Source organism: Carlito syrichta, unplaced genomic scaffold, assembly GCF_000164805.1.
Source record: "Carlito syrichta isolate Samal-C Ts95f unplaced genomic scaffold, Tarsius_syrichta-2.0.1 Scaffold305648, whole genome shotgun sequence".
In the NCBI taxonomy this organism is placed as follows: Eukaryota; Metazoa; Chordata; class Mammalia; order Primates; family Tarsiidae; genus Carlito; species Carlito syrichta.
This window is the reverse complement of record NW_007249744.1, coordinates 1067197-1086691: the sequence shown is the minus strand read 5'-3', so window position 1 is coordinate 1086691 and position 19495 is coordinate 1067197. Positions and strand designations below refer to the sequence as shown.

Sequence of the window (19495 nt, the reverse complement as noted above, 5' to 3'; positions counted from 1 at the left end):
TTTAAAAAATAAAATAAATAATTGATTCAGATATAACAACTCTAGGATCACTTTCTTTCTGCAACTTCTTCCCTGAATCACTGGTGAAAGGTCTCAGGTCAGGGTGATGTTCTTCTAGGTGGTTTTCCTCTTTATTTCAAAAGGACAGCCTTATTTCTCTGCTGTGGAGGAACCTAAAGTAAAAATTCATTTTGTGTGAAGCCTTCGCTAATGACCCCAAATTGTCACTCCTCTTGGAACTTACCAACTCTAGAAACTAAGGCTGGTCTTTCAGTAAATCTGAACAGTCCCACTGGACAGGCAGAATACAGTTCAGGAGGATCTAGAAGCTGGAAAAATGAAGTCAGACTGAAATGCTCTGAACAGGCACCAAAAATCCCTGACAATAAAATAGTTACATGAATAGCATCATTCTACAAATGTATTCTGCCATCATTTCCTAGGACCACTCAAATAGAAACCACCAGGTCAAATGACATGATGAAAATTAATTTGGAAAAAATCCCATTTGGTGTTTCAGCTAAATGGGATTTAAGTGGAATAATATTTGAAATCAGCAAAGTAGAGTTTCATGTTTGTTTTAATATTTCTTTGATTTTTAGTGATAGTGCATATTTTCATATACTTATAGGTCAATTGCACTTTTTATATTATATAAATATTTACATTTATATAATATTTTGATATTCCTAAGAAATACATTATTTTCATATTTTAACACCTCTGAAATTGCATCTTGTAATTTATCTTAAAGTCAATAGCATGGCATAGTTTGACCATTTTTTTTTTTGTAGTTGTAAAAATAATGGGATATCTGGCAATTCATGGCATCTTTTGTTGTTGTTGTTGTTGAAAACAGTATTATTTTATTCTACAAAACCATGGCATCTTTGTCTTGATTGGATGATAAGCAGGATAGGTTATTCATTCATTCTTTTTTTGTTGTTTGTTTCTGGGTCAGTGTCTCACTCTTACACCTAGGCTGGAATGCAGTGGCATGATCATGGCTCACCAAAGCCTCGAACTCTTAGGCTCAAATGATCCTCCTGCCTCAGCCTCCCAAGTAGCTGGGACTATAAACTGGTGCCACCATGGTAATTTTTTAATATTTTTTGTAGAGACAAGGTCCCACTATAGATCCCACTAACTCTTGGGCTCAAACAATCCTGCTTCAGCCTCCCAAAGTGTTGGGATTACAGGCATGAGCTAACCTGCCCAGCCAGGATAGCTTATTCTTTTTCTATTTTTATTGCATGTCAAATATTTCTCCTTTGATTTGTAAGAGCAGTTTATCAAGAGTGTGAATAGTGTGTGAATACTGGTCTCCTTAGTTTGTGTTTTAACTTTGTATTCCTTTGAAATTGGACTTTAAACTATTTCATAGCAAAATGTTTACATCCTTTGTGGTTTCTGCTTTTTGTTTCATGCCATCTCAAATTACGTGTTCTGTTTTAAGCAATTGATGGCTTAAATCTTTTTTTTTTTTTTTTTTTTTTTTTTTGCCGTCTGCACATGGTCTTTATTCCTTGTGTTTCTCTGACCCGAGTGGGAGTTTTGGAGGTTCAGCTTGGGGTACATTTTCTTTCGACCGACCCCCTTCAGCCTTGGGTTCAGCTGGAAGAGGAGAAGGTGTCTTTTTTGAGCCCCCCAACCGGGCCCAGAAGATGGAACCCACGAAACCCAGCAGAATGTTGGATGATGTGGAGAGTCTGGCTGTGCCCACTGACTGCAGAGTAGCCACCAGACTGCCCGCGGCAACTCTGCACCCATTGGCCATGGCCAGGGAGAGGGATGGTGAGGGGGAGAGGGAGAGGGAGAGGGGGAGGGGAGGGGAGAGGGAGGGAGAGAGAGACACTGATGGTTTAAATCTTAAATACTGAATTCATGCACTATTTAAGTTTGTCACATGTAAGATCACTATATAACCTTACTTTATCATTATCATTTACTCAATGTTTCACTGTAGCAAATTCTTATAATTTTATGTTGCCTCAGAATCTACTTTGAATATGTTGAACTTTCTCATACCAGAAGCAGGGGTTAGTCACTCTTGACATGGTTTCCAGTTCTCCACCTCCTCCCGATTTCTCAATGTGACCAATTCAAACATCTGCCTTATGCAACCATTTCCTGGTGACCACTTCCCTATGGGACAGCTAGACATCTTAAGAACACGTAATGGGTTATAGATGCCTGGCTATATAAAACGTGATAGATACTTCTTTCCCTTTGCAAACTCACTAGTGGGTTGCCTGGGATGAGCATCAGAGTGTGGTTTAATGTTTATTCAGTAGTAAAACACTTTTTTTCTTTATCTTTGGAAAGCATTTTCTGGGTTTGTAAGAGGCTTTATTTTGTATTATTTCCCCAGCACCTTTCATTGAGAAAAGTGGTGTGTGCGCACACACGTGCGAGTGCACACACACACTCTCTCTCTATGGATTCTACATGTTTTAATGTCATAAAGGTATTAACCAGTAAATACATAACTTTTTTTAATATATTCAATAAAGTTGTGTCTAGGTATCAGTGGGGAATTCATTCCAGGCCCTCTCCCAATAACAAAACCCAAGGATGCTCAAGTCTTTGATATAAAATAGCCTGGTATTTGCATATAACCCTCAACTCATTTTTTAGTTTTTCAAATCGAGGTTGGTTGAAACTGCAAAGGTGGACCCACCCCCATAAGGTGGGGCGACTGTATGTATCCCTTAGTGAGTACCATTAGGACTAAAAATTTGTACAGACTTTTAGTACATGAGAAGAATGTACACCTAACATAAGCATTATTTTCTTTTGGGAAGTGATACGTGTTGCACTCGTCTTCTGTTTCTGCTTGTTAATATTTTCTAGTTTATTATTTGCACAATTTTGAAAGCTAGCACTCCTGAGATAAAGTCAGTGGTCACAGGGCATTATTCTTTGAATGTACGACTGTACATACTTAGTTCAAGTTTTTTAATTAAACGACCCATCAATACTCCTAGCACCACCTGCGGTAGCTTCCTGTCTTCAGCCCCAGGCTGCGGCGTGCCACTTCTAACCAGGCATCCGGTGCGCCCACTTAATCCCAGCAGCAGTCACGTCAGCCGCTGGAAGGCGCCGCACTTTACGACGTCATCCAACATGGACTCGCAGCCAGGGCTTCTGGGAAGCGTAGATCCGGAGTCGAGCCCGGGAAACGATCTGCGCATGCGCCGTGCAATTGTTTTTCGGGCGTCGCCGTTTTGTCCCACGCCCCAGGGGCAGAGGACTCCGGAGTCTCCAGACCTCGGCTGTGCCGCAGAGGGCGGGGCCTAGGCTCGGTGCGGGCCGGGAGCAGAGGCCGGGCCACTGCAGGTGTGTCGCCTCTGCAGGCGGACCAGAAGGGGGCAGCGGGGTCTCGGCGACTGCGCCGAATCAGAAAACCTGGGGGTCGCCGCACAACGCTGGGGCGGCCTCGGTGGAGGGACCCCGGTGGGGAGCGGGCCTGGCGGGGAGGCCGGCCTTTTGGCCTCACGAGTCTCCCCAGAAGCTGCATTTTCGCGACCTGCTTGAGCGGCGGCCTGAGGCGCCCGGAAAGTAGGACGCCCTGGGTAGCGGCCCTGTGTGACATGGGGCCCCGACCCGGCGCTGGCCGCTTCAGACGCAGCGCTTGAGAGCGAGGCTCTGGCTCCGGTCCAGCGTCCGCAGATACTCTCAGTGCGGCTCAGAGCCTCAGCTGTAAGACGATGATAACCTTTAGGGTTTGGCTGTACTGACTAGGCGTAGGGGTAACGTGTGACAAAAGATTCAATAAAGGTGAGCTGCTTTTACTATTGAAAGGCATGCCGTTTTCATTATTTGCCTCACTTAATCATCATAATCGTCCTTTTGATTTAACCACTTCCATTTTAATAAATAAGAATACTAAAGGGTCAGAGAGAAATAGGTTTGCCCACTATGAGCAGGTGGGATTTAAATTTTAAGTTTGTTTTACTCTGTAATTCATGCTCTTTCCCACACTAAAATCTACAAGCTTAGCTTGTATTTAGCACAGCAGTTATCCCTGAGCACTACCAGAACATAGCTGTGGGATGTACTGAACCCAGTCTAAACATGGTGTTCTATTTCCAAAAATATCTGGGGAGTCCTCACCACCCTTGGGTCAAAAGTTTTATTATTTAGAGTTCTTTCTGCACCCTCCAACTCGCTCTCTTCTCAGAGGACTGTTCTAAACATGTAGATTGAAACCACAATTTAAGGCCTCAGTTTTAAATTTTACAAGGGAAGCTGGGCATCTTCAAGGCCAGAGGTTAGTTTCTAAAGAGGGGAAGTGGTGCAGAATTTTTTTGTTGTTAAAGATGAAAACTGCAATTCTTTCATGCTCCATATTATGATGGTAAAATATCAGAATGCCTCTGATTGGCTAATGATATCTGGGCTTATTAAGCATTTTGCAAGCACGGGGTTAGCTAGAAGTGGTTTCTGCTGCTTATTTATTTTAGGGCTTTTTTGGTAGTCTTTTTTAATTGATACAAATTTATAGGGTACATGTGATATTTTGATACAGCACATGCATACAATGTGTAATGATCGAATCAGGGTAGTCAGTATTCATCACCTGAAACATTTGTCATTTCTTTGTGTTGGAAACATTCCAAATCATCTAGCTATTTTGAAATATACAATAAATTATTGTTAGCTATTGTCACCCTACTGTGTTATTGAACATTGTAACTTATTCCTTCTATCTGTATTTTTGTATTCATTTTGTAGCCTCTCTTTATCCCCCCCCCAGTCTCTTGTAACCATCATTCTACTCTCTACCTTCATGAGGTCAACTTTTTTAGCTCCAACATGAGTAAAAATTTATTTTTCTGTCTAGTTTATTTCATTTAGCATAATGTCCTCCAGTTCCATGTTGCTGCAAATATCAGAATCTCATTCTTTTTTTATAGTTGAATAATATTCCACTGTGTATATTATAATATTCCACTGTGTATATAATAATATACCACATTTTCTTTACTACCAATCCATTGATGGATACTTAGGGTTCTTCTACATCTCAGCTGTTCCAATGTTCCAATGTTCCAGTAAACATGGGGGTGTAGATCTCTTTGATATACTGATTTTCTTCCTTTTGGATATATATACCTAGCAGTAAAATTGCTGGATCATATGGTAGTTCTAGTTTTAGGTTTTTTTGAGGAATCTCCCTCTTGTTTTCTGTAGTGGCTGTAGTAATTTACATTTCCACCAATGATGTTTGAGTGTTCACCCTCTCTCTTCATCTTTACTGTCATTTGTTTTTTTGTCTTTTTGATAATAGGCATTTGAACTGGGTGAGACGATATCTCGTTGTGGTTTTGATTTGGATTTATCTGATGCCTGTTGGTCATTTGTATGCCTTCAATTGTGAAATGTCTATTCTGATCATGTGCCCATTTTAAAATCAGAGTATTTATTTTTTTGCTATTGAGTTGTTTGAGATCTTTATATTTTCTGGTATAAATCCCTTGTCAGATGAGTGGTTTGCACATATTTTCTCCTTTTCTATTTTTTCACCCTGTTGATTGTTTCCTTTGTTGTTTCCATTTAGTTTGCCCATTTGTCTATTTTTGCTTTTGCTGCCTGCACATTTGAGACAACAAAAAAATTTTTGTCCAGACCAATGTCCTGAAGTATTTCCCTAATGTTTTATTTTAGTAGTTTCATAGTTTCAGGTCTTGCATATAAGTCTTTACTCCATTTTGAGTTGATTTTTGCATACAGTGATAGATAGGAGTCTAGTTTCATCCTTCTGCATGTGGATATCCAGTTTTTTTTTTTTGACTTGGAGTCTCACTCTGTCACCCAGACTGGAGTGCAGTGGCCGCTCCTGGCCACCACAGCCTCGACCTGCCAGGCGCGAGCAATCCTTCTGCCTCAGCCTTCCGAGTAGCCAGAATTACAGGTGCGCGCTACCACACCCAGCTAATTTTTTGATTTTATTGTAGAGATGAGGTCTCGCTGCCCAGGTGGGTCTCAAACCCGCGGGCTCAGGCAATCCACTCACCTCAGCCTCCCAAAGGCGCAGGATTACAAGCTGAGCCACCGAGCCTGGCTCAGTTTTCTCAGACCATTTATTGAAGACTTTTCTTTCCCCAGTATATGTTCTTGGTGCCTTTGACAAAATGAACTGTCTGCAAATGTGTGGATTTATTTCTGGGTTCTCTGTTCTGTTCCATTGGTCCATATGTTTATTTTATGCCAGAACCAGGCTGTTTTTTGTTACTACAGCCTTGTAGTGTATTTTGAAACCACACAGTGTGATGCCTCCAGCTTTACTCTTTTTGATCAGGATTGCTTTGACTATTTGGGATCTTTTGCGATTCCATATGAATTTTAGGATTTTTTTTCTATTATAGTGAAAAATGTCATTGGGATTGTATTGAATCTCCAGATTGCTTTTAGCAGTATGGACATTTTAACAATACTAATTCTTCCATTTCATGAGCATGAGATAGCTTTCCATTTTGGGGGAGGGTCCACTTCAGTTCTTTCATCGGTTTTATTTTTGGTTAAATTTATTCCTATGTATTCTTTTTTTTTCTGTATCTATTGTAAGTGAGATTGCCTTCTTGATTTCTTTTTCAGATTGTTAACTGTTGGTATATGAAAATGCTACTGATTTTTTTTTTTTTTTTTTTGAGTCAGCATCTCACCCTGCTGCCCAGGCTGGAGTGCAGTGGCATGCTCACAGCCACTGCAGCCTCAACCTGCTGGGCTCAGGCGATCCTTCCACCTCAGCCTTCCTAGTAGCTGGAACTACAAGCATGTACCACCACACCCAGCTAATTTTTTGAATTATTGTAGAGACTAGGTCTCACCAGGTTACCCAGGCTGTTCTCGAACCTGTGGGCTCAAGCAGTCCTCTCTCCTTGATCTCCCAAAGTGCTGGAGTTACAGGCCTGAGCCACTGCGCCCAGCCTGCTACTGATTTCTGTATGTTGATTTTGTACCCTGAAACTTTACTGAATTTGTTTATTAGTTCTAACAGTTTTGTTTGTTTGTTTGTTTGGTGGAATCTAGGTTATTCTGAATATAACATGCCTTTTATGGTTTCTGCTGCTTATGAAAAAGACCTCAGGATTATGACATCTAGTTGCCTTTTGCTACATGTATGAAGTACTTGTTTGGGAAGTATACTGCCAAACTGTTACTTTAAGCTATAATTGTGTCATTTACAGCTAATAAGATGGCTATGTAAGAGTTTAACGAGGCCTAATTAAATTTTACCCTAGGCCTAACCCAAGTTTCAAGAGGAGAATAAATTTCAGGTACTACTTAGATTTGTGGTCCTGAATAAAGACGTACAGAATCAGAATCACATGAATAGATTCTATCCTATAATAATCACTTGTAGAATATAGAATCACATGAAGTGTTGTTCCACATTATCCAATTCCTCCTCATTTTAAAGATAATATTATTGGAACTTAGACAGTCACTAGGTTTGTGAATAGCATAGCCTGGGGTAGAACCAAAGTCTTCAAGTTCACTATATCATATTTAGGTCAAAAAGAAGGTTCTTAGAGAGTGGCTTTTGAGAAACTACAACTTAAGGAGAAGAAACATCATATTTTTGAGAACTTTGAAAAGAATTTCTAAACTTAGACTTATAATATAAATAGGAAAATTATTTATGACATGTAACTTAAATACCTTTTATGTATCAATAAATGTATCTCTTCAGTATCATTTCTAGTGTTAGGGTCCATCCTTTGGATATATTATACACCTGTTTAACCTGCTGTTATTGTATATTTAAGTTTTCACTTCTTTTGTATTATTCAGAGAACGGACACAAAATTTTCAAATAGCCATTAGGAAAGAAATGATTAGATTCACTCAAAAATGCCCCAGGTTCATCAAGATTTATATCAGAGTCACCAATGGACAGGTAAGTAGTGCTTCATTATGGTCTTTCCAATTCCTTCTAGTGGGCATTTTCCGAGGCATATATTTTTACTAAAATGTTGTATGGAAATTTTTCACAGGTAATTTCTGGAGCTGCAAGATAAGGTCTCTGATGACTTCCATCTTGCAACTTTCCCTGCTCTGACTTTATAGTTTCTACCCTTTTCCAAGAGCAGCAGAAAATGAACAAGTTCCAGGTGAGTTATTTAGCCTTCTCTCTCTCTCTCTTTCTCTCTCTCTGAGTTTTATGAACAAGAGCTCATATACAAATTAAAAGCCCATATACTAAATTAGAAAAGTGGAAATAGTTAAAAATTACTTTCAGGGAAAATACTATTTGAATAAAATGCCAGTTCTCAAAGTGTGGTCTACAGATCCCTGGGAGTCCCAAGACCTTCTCAAGGGGTCTGTGAGGTCCAAACTCATAGTACTAAGATATGGATTCCCTTTTACATTTTTGATATTTGCACTAATGATGTGAAATCAATGGTAAATAGATTGCTGCCTGTTTGGCATGAATAAAGACAATGACATTGATACTAAGAAAAGTATTTAAGATATACTCGCATTTTATAATGTGCCAAATTTGAGTAATATTTCTGAGGTATGTGCTCAGAGGCAAACTCCAGCAGTTTATGAAGACAGAGTGATACAGAGAAGTAAGGAACAGCCTATCGATTTATTAGGGAATGCTATTCTGAAAGGTAATATTTGAGAGAAGTCCTGAGTTAAGTGAGAGAAGGAGCCAAGTAGAAATCTGTGGAAAGAATATTCTAGGTAGGAAGAATAGCAAATAAAACACCCTGTTTCAGAAACAGTACGTGGGACATTGAAGCTAGAAAGAAGTAACTTAGGGAAAGAATAGCAAGAGGTTAACATCAAAGAGGTAGAGGAGGCTAGAATATGTAGGGCCTAGTAAGACTGTAGAAAACTGAATTTTGGTTTTATTTGTTCATTTAAAAATGTAAAAATCAGCTCATGCCTGTAGTTCCAGGTACTTGGAAGGCTGACTCTGACTCAAAAAAAAATGTAAAAATCATCTTTTATAAAATCAAGAGGATGTACATAATGTATATGTATGATTTAGGGTCAAGTAAATACCAGTGTGTCTCCTATCTGGCTGAAGAAATGAAAATCACCAGTACCTTTGAAGTCCCTGCCTGTATGCCCCTCTTCATTCTCATCCCCACCATTACCCGGAGAAAACAAGTACTGAATTCTGTGCTAACCATTTCCTTGCTTTTTTAAATTCAATTTTTAAATAAAGAAAACAGCATATTTGGCAATTAATTAAATTCTCAACCCTTTGATAAGCATTTAGCATGTCTTACATAATCCTCACAACCACCTTTTGAAGTGTTATTTTTACCATATACATTTTCAATGTGGACATCATCTGTTATTACTTCAAAGTCACAGCCTTTGGACATCTTGGTAGAGAGAAAGAGACTTCAGAAGGAAGGAGAAAAAATAGGACGGGGTCCAAAACATTTAACCTGTTCTACAATTTTGCTTCCAACAATCTTAAATGTATTTATGTCTTTTATGTAAAATTCTGCTTATCCAAAATTCACTGGGGGTAGCACATGATGTCTTCCTGGCCTTGTACTCTAACTACTGAATGGTCAGTCTGGGGTGGTAGAAATGACAGTTTGCCTTTTTGTTTTTTGAAGTAATTTTGAGATACTATCAACTCCTGGAAAAGTTTATTTGATGTACATCCTAGAATGTTTTATTTGTTCATAGCCATTTGGGTAGATTAGATCTGTTTTTTATTCCTTCTTGCATCTCTCAACTTCTATTGGTATAAAGTTCTTCTGTTCTATAATATCCTTTATGGTTATTGTTTTAATTTTATTTTAGTGAGGGTCTGATGGTGGAAACCTCTCAGTTTTGTTTATCTAAAATATTCATTAAGAACTTTTCCATTGTGTAAAGAATTCTTGGTTGACAGTTCTTATTTTCTAAAAGATAGAAAAGCATTCACTGGCTTCTACCACTGATGGTATTGAAAATTCCCCTGTCAAAATAGATAAAGAAAGAAAAGACAACACCACAAAACAAACATTAAAAAAAAAAAAAAAAGCCAGGCTCGGTGGCTCAGCCTGTAATCCCACGCCTTTGGGAGGCTGAGGTGAGTGGATTGCCTGGGCCCGTGGGTTCGAGACCCGCCTGGGCAGCAAGACCTCATCTCTACAATAAATCAAAAAATCAGCCGGGCGTGGTAGCGCGTGCTTGTAATTCCGGCTACTCGGAAGGCTGAGGCGGGAGGATCGCTGGAGCCCAGCAGGCGAGGCCACCGGGAGCGGCCACTGCACTCCAGTCTGGGCGACCGAGTGAGATTCCAACTCAAAAAAAAAAAAAAGGAAATTTGCCTATCAGTCTGTCAGACGTTTGAAGCAAATCTGTCTGAACTAGCTGCTTTTAAGATGTCTTTTATTCTAGTATGTTTATGTATGAATTTCTCTTTGTCCTAATAAGATTTATTTGTACTTCTTTTGGGTTGAGTATTTGAATGCTCTGAATATTACGCTGTATCCTATTTATTGAATTTTAAGCTTTGCTTTTTCGGTATCAATTCATTGATTTGCCTGTGGATTACAATATGCATCATTAAGTTTACCATGGTATCTTCAAATAATATTATACTTTATTTATTCTTATGCTCTAATTATCCATGAAGAATGTAATAAACTTTCAGGAGTATAATTCTCCTTACACCCTTCCTACCCTTTGTAGTCTTTCTTTTATATTTCAGTTTTCATATATTTTAACCCTAAATACTTATTATTTTTGCTTTAAACAGAGATTGATCTTTTAAAAAAACTTAAGTATGTATTTGTGTATGTGTGTATAAATAAAATAATCTTCATGCTTATGTACATATCCATCTTTTGGGTGCACTTTATTCCTTTCTGCAGGTCTGTGATTCTCTCTGATATCTTTTCAGCCTAAATAGCTTATTTTATCATTTTGTATATTTAAACTGATGGTGACAGATTCACTCACCTTGACTTTCTGAAAATGTCTTGATTTTTGAAGAATCTTTTGCTGGATATAGAGCTCTATGTCAAGAGTTTTGTTTTGTTTTGTTTCTGCATTTTTAGGATGTCTTTGTGTTCTGGCTCCTGTTGTTTCTTCTTTATCAATTTGGATATCCTTTATTTCTTTTTCTTACCTGATTCATTTGGCTAGGACTTCTGGCTTCTGTTGTTTCTGATGAGAAGCCAGTCTTTATCTTAGTATTATTTGCCTGAATATAATGTGGAGGTTTTTTTTTTCCCTCTGGTTGTGCTTAAGATTTTCACTTTATTTTCATTTTTTATCAGTCCATGATGTGCATGGGTATGGTTTGTTTTGTGTTTATTCTTCATAGAGGATGATTACAATCTGTGTGGGTTGTTACATTTTATCATTTTGGAAAGTTTGGGGTCATTCACTCTTCAGATATCTTATTTGCCCCATTCTCTTTTCTTCTCTTTAGGGTTCTAGTTATACAAATGTTGGACAATGTACATATTGTTCCAAATGTCCCAAAAGCTCTATTTAGCTTTGGAGTTTCTTTAGTTTGGATAATTTCTACTGAACTGATTTTTTTTCCAAGTTCTTGGCTTCCTTCTTCTGCTCTGCCCATACTCTTCATAAGCCTACAAAATCAACAACACAAAACAAACATCTTTAAAAAAGAACAAAAACAAAATTGGCTTATTAGTTGTTAGACCTTTGCTGAAAATCTGTTTTGAGCTAACTACTTTTAAAATGTCTTTTACTCTAGTATGTTTATGTCTAATCTTGTATCTTTTGATTCTAAAAATTCATTTTTTTTCTTTTTGGTTTTCTTTCTGGTATATTTCCCATCCTTTCATCTATATTGTCTGTTTTGTTTTTTTTTTTTCTTTACTAGATCATTTAACATCTTTATCATAGTTTAAAGTCCTTGTCTGCTATTCCTAACATCTAGATTGCCTGGAGTTGCTTCAGTAGGCTTCAGTATGTATCAAAATTTTTCACTTCTTTAAGTGTCTTATAATTCAATATATGCTGAACATTATGTATAAAGAACAGTAGAGGTTGAAATAATACCCCTAGAAAATAGCACATCTTTTTGTCTGATTGCTAAATCATTCTAATATGCAGTTGAGCTAGCTCTGACTTCAAATGATTTGAAGACAGGATAAAGGTTTGTCTTAGCGGGACTTGGGGTATGAGCACCACCAAAACTTCTTTGATCTGCTTTATAGCCTGGGCGCTAGTTTATCTTGACTGAGGAGTTCTTGTTCTGCAGAGAGCTCTCACCACCTGAGACATCTCTTCCCATCCTGGTTCCCTGCTCTAGCCTTTGGAGTTTGCTTCACTCTGCGAAGTCCCTTTGGAGAAAAAATTGCTGGGTGTTTGCATTTCAGAGAGTTCACATCTACTGTGGAACTTCCTACTTGGTTCTAGAAACTGCTTCCCCACTTAGAATAAGCTAACCACTCTTGAGACATTTAATGGGAAGTAAAAACCATCTTGCAGGTACTAGGTTTCTGTTTGGGGATCTCTTGAATAAAACCTCCACTCAGTCACTAGGCAGTTTCAAAAAGCAGTTGGTGCAGTAAATAGTGACACATTTTGTGACTTGGCTCTTATGAATGCTAATACATCACATTAGACCAAAAACAAACATTAAAAGTTTGTTAAATGTTCACGCTCCCTACCTTGCCCTGAGAAATGAAACTAGTAATCCCCTGGTATCTACAGTGGTTTGGTTCCCAGACCCCCTTGTATACCAAAATCCGCACACACTAAAGTCCTGAGGTTGACCCTGTAGAATCTTTGTATACAAAAAACTGGCCCCTCATATACACACATTGGGTTTTGTATCATGAATACATCATTTCCAATCCACCTGTAGCTACAAAATGGGGGCGGGGGGATAAATAAAACCTAGAATTATCTTTTGGAGGACTGGCCCCTTGTAGTACAGGCATCCCTCACTAGGTAAGTGTTCTAGAAACCCACTGGCATCAGTGTACCATCTAGCATTGTGAGCGACTGCGTTTGGCTCCAGTGAATTTTTTTGAGATTCTTTCAATGTGCTTGCCCATCTCACAATGGGTGATTTACAAGTGCACCTGCCCACACCACGCTGAGTGTTCAGCAGTTTTTGACCAAAATCAGCATGATCCCTGTGCCCTACTGTCCCTACTCACCCAGTCTCATCCTAAGCAAATTTTTCTTGTTGTTGTTGTTGTTTCCCTGGATGAAAAAAGTCCTCAGAGGAAAACGTTTTGCTGATGTGGAAGAGGTGACACAAAAAATAGCAGAAGCACTAAAAGGCATCAAAATTGGCAAGTTCAAAAACTGTTTTGAGCAGTCAAAAAAAGTCTTGATAGGTGCACTACAACAAATGGAAAGTGCTTTTAAAGTGACTGAAGCTTAATTGTGAGAATAAATACAGTTTTAATATATCAATTCCAGTTTTTTGGGGTCCCTCTTCATATCTCCATATAAGTGGACCTGTGCAGTTCAAACCTGAGTTGTCCAAGTGTCGATGTAGTTGTGGTTTTCTTTTCTCTTCTGAAGTATACACATCTTCTGAACTTTTTTTGTTTGTTCATTTTTGGACTGTCAGTTCTCTAATGGATTTTAGAAAACTTACAATTTTCTAGTTTAAGTGCTTGTTCTGTTATTTGGGTGAGATCAATTTCACTTTTGATTTTCTGTGTTCTACTTAGAACTAGTTTTTTAATCCTTATTCTAGAGATGCTAGCTCTAACCTGCTTTCTGCTTTTTTTTTTTTTTTTTTTTTTGCCATTGCTCTGAAATTTGCAAATACCCTAACAATTCTAAGTAGAGGGGTAGGGCTCATCCTATGGAATTTCCTTTCTTCCTGGATCTTGATCTCTCAAATATTGGTAACTGCTATCCTTTGATGCTTTTGTACAGCTATTTTTAGTGTATTTTGTGGATTCTGTTTTTGTCTTTGTTTTTAAAACTGTAATAAAATATACATTACATAACATTTACCATTTTAAACTGGCATTAAGTGCATTTATGTTGTTGTGCAACCATCATGACCTTCCAACTCTAGTGCTTTTTTCATCTTCTAAAACTGAAATTCATTAAACAATAACTCCCTGTTCCTGTCCTCCCCAGACCCTGACTACCACAACTCTTATTTTCAGTCTCTACAAATTTGACTACTCTAGTTACCTCATGTTATTGGAATCATACAATATTTGTCCTTCTGTGACTAGCTTATTTCACTTTACTTAAAGTATTCAAGGCCAGAATTTCCATCCTTTTTAAGGTTAAATAATATTACATTATTGATATATATCCCACATTGTGTTTAGCCATTCTTTCTTTGATGGACTCTTAGGTTATTTTCATATTTTGGTTATTTTGACTAGTACTGGGTGAACATGGGTGTACAAATATTTGAGTCCTTGCTTTCTTTTGGGTATATACCCAAAAATGGAATTTCTGGATCATATGATAATTCGATATTTAATTTTCTGAGGAATCACTATACTGTTTTCCATTTTACATTCACACCAGCCATGCTTAAGAGTTCTAATTTCCCCGTATCCTTACCAACACTTGTTTCTCTCTCTCTCTCTCTCTCTCTCTCTCTCTTTCACTCTGTGTGTGTGTGTGTGTGTGTGTGTGTGTGTGTGTGTGTGTGTTTTATAATAGCCACCCTAGGTATATAATGGTTTGGTTTTTGTTTTTTGTTGTGTTTTTTTTTTCATTTATTTTTTTAACTTACACCAAACTTTACTCTTTTGAAGTGTACATTTTAATGAATTTTGACACATGCCTAAAAGCATGTAGTCATGACCACAGTCAAGTTGCAGCATGGTTTATCACCTCAGAAATCTCTTAGCGCCCTCTTTGTAGTCCTCCCACCCTGATTCCTGGCAATCACTGATCTTTTTTTCTTTGTCCATGTAATTTTACCTTTTCCTGAATGTCATATAAATTGAATTATATAGTATGTCATTTTTTGTGACAGTCTTTTTTCATTTAGCATAAGGCATTTGAGACTTAATTATGTTGTTGCATGTGCCAGTAGGTATGATCTTTTTTATTGCTAAATTTAATTTATCATATGGAATAAATAACAAATAATAGTAAATAATAAATACATTTTACCCCATTGATTTATCCCTTCACTAGTTGAAAAACATTGAAAACTAGTTGTTTCCAGTTTCTTGGCAATTATGAACAGAGAGAGTTGTTATGGATTTTTGTATTCTGTTTTTTGTTTGAATACAGATTTCATTTCTCTTGACTAAATACCTAGGAATGTGTTTGCTGGTTTATATGGTATTATATTTAACTTTATAAAAAACTGCCAAACTATTTCCCAGAGTAGCTATACTATTTTATATTCCTACCACAATATATAAGGGTTCCATCTGCTTTACATTACTTGTCAGCACTTAGTACTGTCAGGTTTTTTTAAGTCATGCTGTTAGGTATATAGTGGTATCTCATTATGGTTTTATTTTGCATTTCCCTAATGACTAATGATAATAAACATTTTTTGGTGTGCTTATTTGCTGTCTATATTTTTGTAAAGTATCTTTTCAGATCTTTTGTTCATTTAAAATTAGAATGTTTTCCTATTCTTGAGTTTTGAGAGTTTTAGTCTGGATTAAGTGCCTTGTTTGATTTGTAATTTTCTGATATTTCCTCGCAATCTGTGACTTCTGTTTTCACTCAGTTAACTGTTTTTTGCAGATTAAATTTTGGTGAACTCCAAATTTTTTTTTTTTAAGTTTCTTTTGGTGTCATGCCTAAAAAAAGTCTTCACTTAATCAGAGTTCACAAAAGAATTTTTCCTATGTTCTAAAAATTTGATAGGTTTACATTTTATATTTAGGTCTATGATTCATTTTGAGGTGATTTTTACATAAATTATAAGCTATGAGGTTAGGTTCTTTTTTTTTTTTAGAGACACTTTGTTGCCCAAGCTGGAGTGCAAGCTGGAGTGCAGTGATGCAATCGTAGGTCACTACAGTCTTGAACTCCTAAGGCTCAAGTGATCCTCCAATCTCTGCCTCGTGAGTAGCTAGCTAGGATTCAGGTGCAGGTCACAATGCCTGGCTAAGTTTTAAGTATTTTGTAGGGATTATTCTCACTGATACGAAGGACATTAAAGTGATTAAAAAGAAAACAAGGCGAGAGAGAAAAGAAAATGAGGAGAGAGTCAGGGAACTCATCCCAGCAGGTGTTAACAAAAGACCATGAAATTTGTGGAGCAACAAAAAAGAATTTTATTTTTATAAGCAGTCTATAGACTGATGCTGTCCCTGGTATAAACTGAAAAATATGCTCTAAAGGATAAAACTGGGAGGACCTGTCTTTAATGGGGGAAGTTCTCACATTAGCCCTCCTCATCCAGCTTCATTTATATAAATGAAGGATTTAAACTTGTTTTGTTCTAATTGGTTGAAAATGACTAAGTCTATTAGGTATTTTTTTTTTTTTGAGTTGGAGTCTCACTCTGTCGCCCAGACTGGAGTGCAGTGGCCGCTCCTGGCCACCGCAGCCTCGACCTGCTGGGCTCCGGCGATCCTTCCGCCTCAGCCTTCCACGTAGCTGGAACTACAGGCGCATGCTACCACGCCCGGCTGATTTTTTGATTTATTGTAGAGATGAGGTCTCGCTGCCCAGGCGGGTCTCGAACCCGTGGGCTCAGGCAATCCACTCACCTCAGCCTCCCAAAGGCGCGGGATTACAGGCTGAGCCACCGAGCCCGGCTTATTAGGTAGTTTTTAAGACTGAAGCCAGAAGCCTCTGGTGGATGTCCTTTTCAGGTGGTTATTGGCTCCAGTTCAGAAACCATCTTGGTTTAGCAATATAAACAGGATGCTTGTATGGCATTCTCTTGCACTTGGGTCCTTCCTTTCTCGCATTCTCTCCAGGAACAATAAGGACCTGTGACTGTCTTCTCTCACCTGCTGTGGCCACTCAGTTCTTGTTCTCTTGTTTTGAGTTTCTCTATTAGCTACAGGGAGCCTATCTCATCTAGAGAGCCTGAAATTTTATTTTGTAGTTTTATTTTACACAGGGTGAAACTTTTTAGATAGTTTCTGAAAAATGGAATGAATGTGGGGGACATTGATGGTGCTAAAGCAAAGGTGTTGATGTATTACTATAGGAGGCTGAGTGGGCCAATGGGTTCCTCCATCCCTCCCCCTAACTTTAAAAGGCCTCAAGTTCCCCCAACTTTAAAAGGCCCCAAATAAGTCTGCTTCATTTATTCCAGTTTTGAGGAATTTAAAAAGTCAAAAGGCAAAATTTTTGTGAGAAACCTCACCTGGAATCACCTGAGGTAATGGGTAGACATATTAAGTAAAATGATTAATAGGCCAGGGTATCTGGGCCCACCCCCCACTCAAGGCCATATGCACATGTACGGGTAAAATGGGCAGGCAGGGAAGAAGAAACCTTTTTCGGACTCCTTGACACAGGAACTCGATACACTGTAATTCCAAAGCCTGTTGATGAAATCTTAACAGATGATAAGTTTAAACTGGGAATGGTTGATGGAACTAAGGTGGAAGTAGAGGAAAATTGGGATTTTTGAACAAACTTTATATGAGGTTGTTGTGTCTCCCTTACCTGACTGTATTCTTGGGCCGGATACTATGGTCTGACTTGGGATTGTTTCTCCTACTTAATATTGTGAAACAGAAGGCATGTAAGTCCTCCCTCAGGCTAATCTTGATTGGGTATGCTAAATGAGAACCACTACAACTGCCTGGACCCACACAGTTGGTTAATTTGAAACCGTGTAGAATACCCTTGAGTAGAAGGAGATTACTATTTTAATCAACATGCTAGAAAATAAAGTGCTGGTACCAATGAACTCTTTGTACTATAGCCCTGTGTGGCCCATGAAAATGGCAGTAGATGGGTCACAGAGACTAAAAGTAGACTACTGAGGCTTGAATAAAGCTGTACTACTTAGAGCCTTGGCAGTCCCAGGCGTGATTTTGACCATTCAGGACACACTCATACAACAGGTTAAAGAAGACTGGTACTCAGTCATTTGAACTTGCAAATGTCTTTGAAGGATCCCAGTTTACATTTGATGTGCTGCCACAAGGTGGTCTGAATTCACTAGTTTACTGCCACAAATTGATAGGGGGAGATTTTTAGATTTGATGCAGGTCTCAAATGTAACAATATACAGTATCAGTGATGTTATAATATTGGGAACTGAAGAGAAAGCCAGGACTGATTTGAATGAAGTGGTGATATACACTACCAACCGAGACCGGTTAATAAATCCAGCAAAGGTCGAAGGTAAAATTCTTAGGAAAAGCCTAAGGATAATCTGGTCAGAAAAACCTGGGATATTCCACAAGCAACTAAAAATAAACTGCTGTCGCTACCCACCCCTAGGACCAAACAAGAAGCCAAGTGTTTGGTTGGTTTATTTGGATTCTGGAGAATGCACAAAATACATCTGGAAATATTGCTGGCTCTTATAAGACCACCTGAAAGAAAGCTGTGTTTGGGTGGGGACCTGGACAAAAGCAGGCCATGACTAAGAATTACAAAAAGCAATAGCTCTTTCAAAAATCTTTGGGCTCATATGATTCTCACTTAGATATGATTTTGGAAGTGTATGACTCTCACACTTATGCAGACCAGACCTTGTATCAAAAGTTGTCCAGTGGCAATTGTTGGGATTTTGGACCAGAAAATTTCCAGATGCTGCCACCTAGTACATATCATTTGAGAAACAATTACTAGCTTGGTATTGGGCATTAATTGAAACTGTCTCGATGACAGGGATGTAAAATCATGTAATTGACCTTGGAGGGAAATAATTTAGTTATTCAATAATGAGTATGGTATTGACTATCGTTTTTATATAAATTCCTTTTATCAGATTAAGGATGTTTCTTTTCCTAGTTTGAACAGAGTTTTTATCATGAATGTATGGGGGGCCAGCCCCCCAAAAGAGATTTAGAGGGTCCCTGGAAGGTGGGGCAGTGTCGGCGAATATTCTGGAGAAATAAGGAGAAAGAAAGAGACTGGACTCTGTCTAGTGCAGAAGCCGATTCTGTAGTAGGGATAGATATTAAAAGAAAGAAAGATGGAAGGGTAGATATAAAGAGGAAGAAAGAGAAAGAAAGAAAGTGGACAACTGTTCAGTGAAATGAGCAGGAGCCGTTTATTGGGACCAACCGTGAGTCTTTTATCCCAAATTTTCGCATGTTAAATCACAAGACTTTCACGTGAACACAAGGCCAGGTGGATGAGGCGCATACCCCCCACCCACCAGGTGTTTCCTTAAGCATGAGGAAGGACAATCCCAATCAAATCACAAGACTATTACATGAACACAAAGCCAGGTGGATGAAGGGCGTCCCCCACCCACCAGGCATTTTCCCAAGCATGAGGAAGGACAATCCCAAAATTATTTTACTGTTCCTCATGCTTGGTTTATATTCCTCAAAAGCCATATAACAATTCTAACATCATAAAATCCTAACAATCAATAACTTCTAAAACTTATACATACCCAACATCTAATGATTGACTAAAATCCTAATACCTTTCT

At 38.3% G+C, this 19495-nt stretch overlaps 1 protein-coding gene across 3 annotated transcripts in view; it reads left to right on the top strand.

Annotated features, from left to right (window-relative positions):
• Positions 1–3210: 3210 nt before the first annotated feature.
• ZNF25 (zinc finger protein 25) overlaps positions 3211–19495 on the top strand; it is a 33583-nt gene continuing 17298 nt past the window's right edge. The window contains exons 1-3 of one of the 3 annotated variants that reach the window (XM_008062019.1): positions 3211–3339; positions 7801–7906; positions 8004–8120. In XM_008062019.1, the coding sequence (XP_008060210.1) occupies positions 8106–8120 (15 nt within the window). In that variant the 5' untranslated portion in view covers positions 3211–3339; positions 7801–7906; positions 8004–8105. Of the gene's footprint in view, positions 3781–7800; positions 7907–8003; positions 8121–19495 lie in introns of all 3 variants that reach the window. The other 2 variants (XM_008062018.1, XM_021714427.1) reach the window with 2 other exon arrangements.